General features: G+C 40.3%; 1 protein-coding gene across 19 annotated transcripts in view; it reads left to right on the top strand.

The window, feature by feature from the left end:
* The window catches only part of rimbp2 (RIMS binding protein 2), a 116,332-nt gene that overhangs the window by 55,199 nt on the left and 49,002 nt on the right, over window positions 1-12,131 (top strand). For 13 of the 19 annotated variants that reach the window (XM_062958706.1, XM_062958705.1, XM_062958708.1 and 10 more), the window contains 4 exons: window positions 481-602; window positions 2,192-2,296; window positions 4,756-4,806; window positions 9,717-9,737. In XM_062958706.1, coding sequence (XP_062814776.1) covers window positions 2,195-2,296; window positions 4,756-4,806; window positions 9,717-9,737 — 174 coding nt within the window. In that variant the 5' untranslated portion in view covers window positions 481-602; window positions 2,192-2,194. The remainder of the gene's footprint in view (window positions 1-480; window positions 603-2,191; window positions 2,297-4,755; window positions 4,807-9,716; window positions 9,738-12,131) is intronic. The other 6 variants (XM_062958707.1, XM_062958710.1, XM_062958719.1 and 3 more) reach the window with 1 other exon arrangement.

Genomic DNA, 12,131 nt, shown 5'->3' with positions numbered 1-12,131 from the left:
AGATATAGCGTGTCTTAGGTTATAACAAATACTACTTAGAAGTTACAGACAATGTATTCTATATGTTTGAAATTGCTACCTTTTGCAGTTCATCCCAGAGGATAATATTCTATGAGAGCTAAATATTTGGTCTCTACTATTTCGAACTAGGTCAGCTATTTCATTTCTCCTTGCCACTGGGGGGCCCATATGTTCCCAAGACACCAGCTTGCAGAAGCGATCATTAGATCCACTCTTATCAACAGGAATAAATGGAATTGTCAGAAAACATATTGGGGAATGTGACAAGCTGCATTAATTGCACCTCCGCTCCCCATTTGTAGCAAAATTCAGAGAGAAGGCAAAAAATATGGTTTTGTGAACACAGAACTATGACCACTGTGCCAGATCGTTTTGGAGAACGTGACAACCATTGACTGTATGATTTTACTTTCATGGAATCTCGTGAATCCTCACCATTTTCCTCTCTTGATGTTCAAGTGAAGACAGAGTATGATCCACTTAGAGAAACCCTCCCCGCAGTGACCGAAGAACGAGATTTGGCTGTGAAGGAGAAACACCAGCTCCAAGCCAAACTGGAGAACCTAGAGCAAGTACTGAAGGTATGAGGCTAGTTGGGTGGTTTCTTTGTTTTTGTTGGTTTCTTATGGTGTGAGGGTTACATTGAGACACAAACAGCTCTCAGTCTCAATCTCCCCTCCGTCTGGCAATCTAGCATCTGCTTAGACGCACGAACAAACATGCACATGTGTACTCATAGCTGTCTATGAATAAATAGACTTTTATTGCAGTTATTTACAGCTATATACAAGCACACAGAAGGAGCAGCACATTCTCATGCCTGGCAGAATTGATAGCGACCAGAAAAGAAGCTCATCAGATAACTTAATGCCTGCCCACATTCTTTTCTAGTGACTGATGTCCGGTTACGTAACGGAAGCTCCATAATGTCACTCTAGGCCGGTGATTCCCAAAGTGGGTGCTACCACCCCCTAGTGGGTGCTGCAGTGATTAGGACACGGGAGTGGGGCCAGGGGAGGGGCGTGGCTTTCTCCCAAGAGCCCGAGACAGGGCTGAGCCTCTATACCTCTCCTGAGAAGACTTTTAGGACTAAAGGGCGGAGCTAGGGAAGGGGGCGTGGCCTCCTTCCAAGAGCCCAAGACAGGGCTGAGCCTCTATACTTCTCCTGAGAGGACTTTTAGAACTAAAGGGCGGGGCTGGAGTGTGGGCGGGGCCTCTTCCCAAGAGTGTGAGACAGGGCTGAGCCTCTATACCTCTCCTGAGAGGCCTTTTAGGACTAAAGGGCAGGGCTAGGGGTGGGGGTAGGGCCTCCTTCCAAGAGCCCGAGACAGGACTGAGCCTCTATATTTCTCCTGAGAGGCCTTTTAGGATTAAAGGGCGGGGTTAGAGGTGGGGGCGGGGCCTCTTCCCAAGAGTGTAAGACAGGGCTGAGCCTCTGTATACTTCCTCTGAGGTGCTTGTTAGAACACAGGGGTGGGGTATAGAAGTTGAGCCCTGTCAGGCAGTTGGGGAGAGGCCCCGCCCCCTCCTCTAGCCCCACCCTTTGTGTCCTGGCAGGCACCTCGGGACGGATAGAAGCTCAGCCCTGACTCAGAGCTCGTAACTCCATCCTTCCCAGTCCTGGCCGGCCATTTGTGGCCCCGCCCACCTTCCCCTCCCAGCCCTGCATCTTGGACTAGGCGACAGGCTCCGCCCCGCCCTCTTGAGCAGGAGCCATGCCCACCCCTCTAAGCCACGCCCCTTTCCAGGGGGCGCTGAGTCATATTTTTTCTGGAATAAGTTTGGGAGCCACTGCTCTAGGCAGTAAATCTAACTCTATGCATTTAACCATGTCTCTACTGGAATGCTTCCCGGAGCATTGCACAAACTTTAGCTTTACCAATGAGTGAACATTTCACACTACACAAACCATTACTCTGACACATTTTCCATTCTTTTGTTGGAAACCGCCCTGAGTCTCCTCGGGAAGATTGGTGCAGGATATAAATATATATTTTTAAATTATTATGATAAAGTATGATCAAACCAGGATTCTCAGCATGGACTCATTTCACATTGATGCTCATTAAAGGTGAGCATTGCATGCTTAGACATTAGCAGTGTCCTCGTGAAAGAAGGCCTACAATGATGGCTTGCTTGCTACATGGTTTGCTTCTTTCCCATTTCACAGCATATGCGAGAGGCTGCTGAACGGCGGCAACAGCTGGAATTGGAGCATGAGCAAGCCTTGGCTGTTCTCAACGCAAAGCAGAAGGAAATTGAACTCCTGCAGAAGGTAATGTACGTTTGTAATGTAATGTTCGTTTGTAGAACTGAGTAAACAACAAAACCACTGAACCAAATCACACCAAATTTGGCCACAAAAGACATAGTCATCCAATCTATGTCTTTCAAACAAAAAATCTGGAAAATAAAGTCCAAATTAGAGAACGAGGAAGAGCCGTTTTCAACCCTTGTTGCTAGTCAGAACCCATTATGCCATGGCGGCTCTGGTACTCCCCCTACTTCGGTGTCATCTGAAATTTTCATAAACAAGCATTTTATCCCATCATCTAAGTTATTAATAAAGTTGTTGTACAACACTGAGGACACAACTCTGAGACACCCCACTAGTGGAGCCCCCGGTGGTGCAGTGGGCTAGACCCTTGTGCCAGCCGGACTGCTGACCTGAAGGTTGGGTTGCAGACCTGAAGGTCACCGGTTTGAATCCGGAGAGTAGGGTGAGCTCCCGTCTGTCAGCTCCAGCTTCCCATGCGGGGACATGAGATAGAGAAGCCTCCCACAGGATGGTAAAACATCTGGGTGTCCCCTGGGCAACATCCTTGCAGATGGTCAATTATCTCACACGAGAAGCAACTTGCAGTTTTTCAAGGAGTTTGAATTGGCAATAAAGACCTTCATAATGGAGATGAAAACTGCAAGAACAGGTTTGTTTGAGATTATATGAGTTAAGAAAAAGCCAGGGGTAATAATAATAATAATAATAATAATAATAATAATAATAATAATAATAATAATAATAATAACAACAACAACAACAACAACAACAACAATAACAACTTGGGAAGTGTCCGACGTGTGATCCAATACAACAGCCAGCAGAGTGTCTGCTGTGGACTCAACTTGTTGTGTTAATAATAATAATAAGCATATCTATCTTGTTTGCTGTGTCATACAATAAAATAATAATAATAATAACAACAACAACATCTTGGGAAGTGTCCGACGTGTGATCCAATACAACAGCCAGCCGAGTGTCTGCTGTGGACTCTTGTTGTGTTTCAAATAATAATAATAATAATAATAATAATAATAATAATAAGCATATCTATCTTGTTTGCTGCGTCATACAATAAAATAATAATAATAATAATAACAATAACAACAACAACTTGGGAAGTGTCCGACGTGTGATCCAATACAACAGCCAGCAGAGTGTCTGTTGTGGACTCGTATTTCTAATAATAATAATGATAATAATAATAATAATAATACATCTTGGTGTGGAAGTTGTCCCTCCATCTGACACCAGTTTTATGAGATTCTGAAGTTAACAATAGAGCCCGCTGATATCAAGTCACCAGCGTGGATGTTCTATTTCAGAATATATTAAACACCTCTCTCATCCAGAATGTCCAATCTGGTCATAGAAAGACCAAAACAATATTAGCCTCATATTCTTTGTACTGATAAGGAGATCCAATAAGATAGCCAAGCCTGCCAAGAAACTAAATCTCCAGCACATATTTGTGTGGCTTCCTGTGTCATTATTATAGGCCAGACTTCTGAAAATAAACTTGTAATTACAGATGAGACAAAAGATTTCTTCTTACTTGCCAAGGTATTTTTTTTTCACTCCAGAGACCATTTTTGGTTTTCCTTTTATATTGTTAGATGCTAGTAGAGAAGACTTACGAATCTAATATTAAAACAAAAAAGGAAAAGACAGATAAAGACGAGGAGACAGATAAAGATGAGGCAATGTCTCTGTAGACTGCCAATTCTCTCACACCAGAAGCGATTTGCATTATGTTCTCAAGTCGTTTCTGACATGATAAAAAAAACTAAATTATGTACCCAGTGATGCCCAGGTTAGGTCTTTTGTAGTGATAAACATTGGAAAATAGTTATTGTTTGGTTTTGGATTTTATGAATGTTATATGTATACTAGCTGTGCCCGGCCACGCGTTGCTGTGGCAAAGTGGTGGTGGTATTGGTTAAAAATTGTTGTGTAATTTTTATTTGCCGTTATTTTTATTTTTAATTAATTTTATTGTAAGTTATCTTTTTATTTATTATATTTTATTATTTTCTTGTATTATTTTTAGTTATTTTCTGTTATTATAGTATTTTATTGTATTAATTTTTAGTGTTTTTATTATTTTTTATTGGGTTGCTAGGAGACCAACTTGGAGGAGCTTAGCCTTGTAACTGGCAGCAATTGGATAAAAGCAATTATTCCTCTCCCTCTAATTAGGACTTTATTTTTCTTTTCTTTTTGTTGTATCAACCTAGAGCCGTGGATGATGGGTTGTGTTGTCAACTTTCGAGATTGGGAGGCCTGTAGTTTTGTTGTTTTGTGGGTCGCCGTGATGCCATCACTCTTTTATATATATATATATAGATTGTTTTATTGAGGTTTATTTTGATTATGAAATGCCTTTTTTTTTTTAAAGAAAAGGATGTTCAAAACTGTACATGATAATAATGACAATCACGATGTAATCTTTTCAGGCTCAAGTTGAGGCTAAAAAAGAACATGAAGGTGCAGTTCAGCTGCTAGAGGTAAGCAAAGCTGTAATTTTTCCATCCCATGATAATATTTATTATTAGGATATGGAGCAATTGAATAAGGCGAGGGTAAGAAAAATGAGGAAGCAAATGAACTGAGTGCAGAATTATTTTCTTCGTTCTTCGGACTGAGAGTAGCCCGACACCGTTTCAGTTGAGGATGTCAGGGACTGACTTAGGACTTTTTTCCTTTGGTCTATAACAGTGGTTCTCAACGTGTGGGTCCCCAGATGTTTTGGCCCTACGACTCCCAGAAATCCAGTTACCAGCTGTTAGGTTTTCTGCGAGTTGAGGGCCAAAACATCTGGAGACCCACACGTTGAGAACGACCAAGGAGAAAAGTCCCAAGCCAGTCCCTGACATCCTCAATTGAAACGGTGTCGGGCTACTCTCAGTCCGAAGAACGGAGAAAATAATTCTGCTTAGCACTCTTAAACTATGGATCCCAAATCCAAATGGGGGGTCCTGTTAGCTTATCAGTGGGGTGACAAAAAAATTGGCAACAGTAACACCATCCAGTGATTGTTTTAGACTTTTATATGAGTCCGACAACATCAGTGTGCACTCTGCAAAAAAATAAATAAATAAATTCACCCATTCTTAATGAAACGGAAAATCAGCCTGTTTTGCAATGCTAGTTTATTGTAAACGTTTGATTTTCATACTCATTTTATATACCTATATACCGTATATACTCATGTATAAGCCGAGTTTTTCAGCCCTTTTTTTAGTACCAACCCCCCCCCCCCCCCTTGGCTTATACTCGGATGAGGGTCTTTGGAACTTTGTTGCTATTGACATGGAACTTTGATTTACTTTGAATGATCAATTTTGAAGAAGAGTATTACAAACCTTGAGAACATTATCAAGATTATATTTGTCAAAATTGGACATTGAAATATGTACTTATCTGTACAGTTGGAATATATAAACTGATATTACAATCATAATATAAGTGATTATATCACTTGAGGAAATATAGAACTATAACTTACTTTAAAGTATATTATATACCATACTTTTCCCTTTTTTTCCTTTTTGCTGTATATAATAGACATCTGTGCATATAGCTGGGCTTATATTCAGGTTGGCTTATACTCAAGTGTATGTGGTACATTTATTATTTTTCTCTATTATTATTGGTATTATGACATTTATTATTTTACTCTATTAATTGTTATTACATTTATTATTTAACTATTGTTACTATTACATTTATTTTACTCTATTTTATTATTATTAATACATTTATTATTTCACTCTGGTATTCTTATTGTTATTACATTTACTATTTTACTCTATGATTGCACTTATTATTTTATTGCATTATTATTATTCATTTCACTCTATTATTAAAAAGGTACATAAGCACATTTACATTGAAGAAGATGAAAATAATGATTTAATCAGTTGGAAAATGAGACCAAGACCAAGAATAGTTCTGGCTCCGTCAGAATCCATTAACGGCTCTGTCCACACAAGGGAGTCACAATCTATATCCCTTCATTGGCGGCATTAATTACTTCTAATAGCCATTAGGATTGTTGTCACTGAGCATTTCCTGGGATTTACGGGCTGGGTACACTTTATCGATTCCGGAATTAAACTTCTTGCTCTTCTTAGAATCTGAAACTATCATTAATCCACTTGGAAGGCCTATTGAATAATTGGTTGTGTATGTGTGTTTATCATCTTTTAAAAATACCCCCAAAGACAGCAATGTTTATCTTTTTTGCATGCCCACAATGCCATAGTGCCATCCGCCCTGCCAACTCTTCCTCTCGACTCCAAGTATAATAATAATAATAATAATAATAATAATAATAATAATAATAATAATAATATACTTTATATTCTTCTCTGTCTCCTGGAAGGGACTCAGAGTGGATTACTAGTACATATATGGCAAATATTCAATGCCGTTTATACAATTGACACAGACAGACAGTACATAAACAAAGGCAAGGCTTCCTTTTTTTCATCTCCGGCATCTGGCTATGCTCAACTTGGCCATGGGGAGGTGCTGTTATTTCATTTTCCACGCCAAGGAGCCTTTCGTCCATGGATGCCTTTTTGCCAACATGTTTTACCTCCCCGCCAAAGCAGTACCTATTTATCTACTTACAATGTTGTCTACAGTACCTATTTATCTACTTACAATGCTCACTGCTAGGTGAGCTGAAGGTAGGCTGATGGCGGGAGCTCACCCCGACCCAGGCTTGAACTGCCAACCTTCCGGTGGGCAGGATCTTCTCTAGCTGGCGGTTTGAACCATACAACATATATAGACAGACACAGAGGCAATGTAACATTCTAGCTTCCAGCTTCATGAGGTTATGCTTGATTCTGTCCACAGGGGGAGCTACCCCTTTACCATCTACTTGTGGCACTGAGTCCTTGATGGAGTATTTCCTCATTCTTTCACACACTGCTGGTGTCGTAAAATAGTTAAATTAGCCTCCCCACATAAAGTGGTACCTAAATTTCCTACTCGACAGATGCAACTGTCTTTCGGGCTGCTTAGCTCAACATTAAGCTAGGCTATTTAACTGTCGGGAACTCACTCTGACCTGGGCTGGCTTCGAACTCAGTAGTGATATTGTAGCCTCTCGATCAGTGTTCTCAACCTGTGTTTTGGCCTACAACTTCCAGAAATCCAGTTTACCAGTTGTTAGGTTTTCTGGGAGTTGAAGGCCAAAACATCTGGGGCCAATATAGCCAGCAAAAAATATCTACGAGGGCTATCCAGAAAGTAGATTACGTTTTGGAATTAAAAATGAACAAAGTATAGGAGAAAACATTTACCTATGCAGTTGAAAGCCACACCCAAATACCACTTCTCAACATAGTCCCCATTGAAATCTAGGCATGAATGAGCTTGGCAACTCCTTCCCCACCAAACTCTGCCACTTGCGTCCTCAATGCAGCGTTTTGGCAACGATGCGCAGCTGCGGTAAGGGGTGACTGGCTGGTTGCGGACGCAAGCGGCAGAGTTTTGTGGGGAAGGAGTTGCCAAGCTCATTCATCGCTATGAGAAGTGCCTAGATTTGAATGGCGACTATGTTGAGAAGTGGTATTTCGATGTGGCTTTCAACTGCATATGGTAAATATTTTCTCCTATACTTTGTTCAATTTCAATTCCAAAACGTAATCTACTTTCTGGATAACCCTCGTATATATATTCCTTGAACTTCCAGTCAGTCCTAGGTTGTCCATCTTTTCTCCCCATTGTAATTTGCTTCTGTTGTCTTGGAGACTATTAATCTCCCATCCACAGTCTGTGTTTAGTTGGATTGTTGGGATTGCAGAGAAGCAGCACTTGGGGTTTTCTTCTGAAACATATGCCAGTGTAGTTGCTGCCAAAGCTTTTTTTCCTCTTTTCTTTTTAATAATGTGCTCAGTGTATCATTCAGCATATCTGTGCTACTGACTTAAAACCAGATTTCAAGCTTGTTTCCAATCTTAACTCTGTATGAAGTCACACAGGAACTAGAATTGCTCTCAATAGGGAACAAAACAGTCTCCGAAGTCCTGAAGATATGTGTAAAGTAATGCTTAGAATAAGTAAATACTGTTTCAAACCAAAGGAAAGGTTGCTGTGAGTTTTCCGGGCTGTCTGGCCATGTTCCAGAAGCGTTCTCTCCTGACGTTGTCTGGGGGAATCCTTTGTTGGGAGGTGTTAGCTGTTTGGTATTAAAAACTCTAAAATCAGGACAGTAAATAAAGAACGACGCTCAGAAGACAGGGGAATTCCAGACAGGAAACAATCAAGGCCAGCTAATACCTCCCAAGAAAGGAGTTTGGTTGCGGAAGCATTCTCTCCTGACATTTCGCCCACATCTATGGCCGGCATCCTCAAAGGTTGTGAGGTCTGTTGGAAACTAGGCAAGTGGGGTTCATATATATAACTGTGGAATGATGTCCAGGATGGGAGAAAGAACTTTTGTCTGAGTTACATGTGAATGTTGCCTTTGGCCACCTTGATTAGCATTGAATGGCCTTGCAGCTTCAAAGCCTGGCTGCTTCCTGCCTGGGGGAATCCTTTGTTGGGAGGTGTTAGCTGGCCCTGATTGTTTCCTGTCTGGAATTCCTCTGTTTTCTGAGTGCTGTTCTTTATTTACATCCACAACTGCCTCAAGCAGACAAGACTTCTTTCTCCCATCCTGGACATCATTCCACAGATATATAAATAAACCCCACTCGCCTCGTTTCCGACAGACCTCACAACCTCTGAGGATGCCTGCCATAGATGTGGGTGAAACGTCAGGAGAGAGTGCTTCTGGAACATGGCCATGAAAGCCTTCGACAACATATTTAAAAAATCCAAACTGGATGAGATTTTTGTACATTTTGAATGATTTTTTTTGTTAAATATTGTAGGAGAATTTATCGGAAGTGTTTTTTCACCCAAGAAAGTTTTTTTTACAAAAATCTTTCATTTTGCACAATTATTTTTGCAACAAAAGCCATTTACTGAAGCATTGTTTCTACACATAAATAGAGATAATTTTTGCATTTTCTGTTTTTACTGGTAGTGGTTTCTGTCCATCAAAACATTCTGATTTTTCCTGCCTATCTCCTTTTCCAAGATATATCAAATTCACTGATTTATTTCTTGTTTGAATGTTGGTGCTAATGACTTGAAACATATGGGGACTTGATACAAAAGATCCCCAACCTTCTTGTCAAACTATCGATCTCAGAATTCTGTTGTCAACAAAATATGGTCGCACAGATATGCTAAATATATGTATTGGTTTGAAATGTACAAAAAAAAAATCCCACGATGTTTTATAATCTGTTCAGCTTTTTTGGTTTTTTGGATTTTAAAAAATCTTTCTTTTGTTCCACATCCTTTTCCCTGTGTCTTTGTTTGTATGTATTTTGCTTTGCTCTACATCCAGACCACCTTGGACAGCATGCAGGTATTTCACATGAGAAAAAAATAAATAAACAACCCCCTTCCCTTCCTCATCCCCATAGCAAATTCTTCTAGTTTACCTTTACATGAAGCGCATAAGTTGAACCATTGTTATGAAAGCATGCTCGGCTCGCAATAATGATGCCACAGGGTGGGGAGAATGAATCAATCAATATTCAGTACATCGATTCAATCTATATATATAAAAACTAGCTGTGCCCGGCCACGCGTTGCTGTGGCAAAGTGGTGGTGGTATTGGTTAAAAATTGTTGTGTAATTTTTATTTGACGTTATTTGTATTTTTAATTAATTTTATTGTAAGTTATCTTTTTATTTATCATATTTTATTATTTTCTTGTATTATTTTTAGTTATTTTCTGTTATTATAGTATTTTATTGTATTAATTTTTTAGTGTTTTTAATTATTTTTATTGGGTTGCTAGGAGACCAAGTTGGAGGAGCTTAGCCTTCTAACTGGCAGCAATTGGATAAAAGCAATTATTCCTCTCTCTCTAATTAGGACTTTATTTTTCTTTTCTTTTTGTTGTATCAACCTAGAGGCGTGGATGATGGGTTGTGTTGTCAAATTTTGAGGTTGGGGGGCCTGTAGTTTTGTTGTTTTGTGGGTCGCCGTGATGCCATCACTCTTTTATATATATATAGATGTAATGTACGTTTTTACCATGGAGTAAACAACAAAACCACTGAACCAAATCATACCAAATTTGGCCACAAAAGACATAGCCATCCAATCTATGTCTTTCAAACAAAAAACCTGGAAAATAAAGTCCAAATTAGAGAATGAGGAAGAGCCGTTTTCAACCCTGGTTGCTGGTTAGAAGGGTAGGCTCTGATCACTTTTTCTCCTAGCAACCCCCTCGGTCAAAATGGCACCGGGTACAGCCAGTATTCAGGCTTTTGAGGCTGCAAGGCTATTCATTGCTATTCCACTTGGCCAACAAAGCATTCCCATAAGCCACAGCAACACGTGGCCGGGCACAGCTAGTAAATAAATACTGAAAAGCCAGTGGTGCATTCCTCCAGCAACAAACATTGGCAGCAACAAGCAACCCATTTTATGAGCATGCCCAGCAAGAATGGTTTCAAACTTTCATACAAAGTTGTAACTTTCAGATTGTGTGTGGATCTTGTCTGAATTCAGACTATATTTTTTCCAAAAATGCACAGCTTGCGCATGGAGTGGTGGGCAATCCCTCTGATCGCGGGATAGTCTTGTTCCCCATAAACCGTGTCTGCATTAGTAACAACTCTCCCCATTTGCCTGCCTTAACCTTCCAAAGCCGTTTTCAAAACCTCTATGTGAAGAACAGGAGGGTGATCCCACTTCCTGTATTTCTTCAATTGTAAGAAGCCATCGATTGTAAGACGCACCCTAATTTCAGCACCGGCACCGCCAACAAAAATAAATAAGACATACCAGCAATTCTAAGATGCACCCCATTTTTAGAGATATTTATAGAAAGTGTGTCTTCGAATGGAAGAAATACAGTAGTAGTAGTAGTACAGTCTCAAAAACGAATCCATGACTATTTAGACAAACACGTCCTTAACATGTGTCTTTAGCAATGCATTCAACACATGCCGATAAATGGGCTGTTGATTTGCTCTCTTGTTATCGGGTGATTATATTCAGTTATTTATTTACAGTATTTATATTCCGCCCTTCTCAGGGCGGATCACAATGCACATATACATGGCAAACATTCAATGCCATTAGACATACGACATATATAGACAGACACAGAGGTAATTTAACACTTTCCAGGTTCTGGCTTCATGAGGGTATGCCTGATTCTGGCCACAGGGGGAGCTGGTGCTTCATCGTCCACTGTGACACCGAGTCCTTGATGGAGTACTTCCTCATTCTTCCACATGCTGCTGGACTTTTTTAATGGTGTCATAAATTTGTTAAATTAGCCTCCCCGCATAAAGCTTCCAGCTTCATGAGGGTATATTTGATTCCGGCCACAGGGGGAGCTGCTGCTTCACCGTCCACTGTGACACCGAGTCCATGATGGAGTACTTCCTCATTCTTCCACATGCTGCTGGACTTTTTTTACTGGTGTCATAAATTTGTTAAATTAGCCTCCCCACATAAAGCGGTACCTAAATTTTCTACTTTCGAGTCTTTGAAGCTGCTTAGGTCAACAGCGAGCTAGGCTATTAATGGTCGGGAGCTCAATCTGAGCCAGGTTTCGATCCCATGACCTCTTGATCAGGAGGACATGGAAAGATGTAGTGCAAAATCTTTAGGCTTTCATTGGACATAGAATCCTATGTTGGGAATAGTCTTAATTCAGATGGTCCCCACCCCAGAAAGTTACTCCTCTTGCAACTCTAGATCTATCTGAAGCAGCAACCTGGGTTCATTTATCCA

This window comes from Anolis carolinensis, chromosome X (assembly GCF_035594765.1).
Source record: "Anolis carolinensis isolate JA03-04 chromosome X, rAnoCar3.1.pri, whole genome shotgun sequence".
Lineage (NCBI taxonomy): Eukaryota > Metazoa > Chordata > Lepidosauria > Squamata > Dactyloidae > Anolis > Anolis carolinensis.
This window is presented reverse-complemented; position numbering and strand designations above follow the sequence as displayed.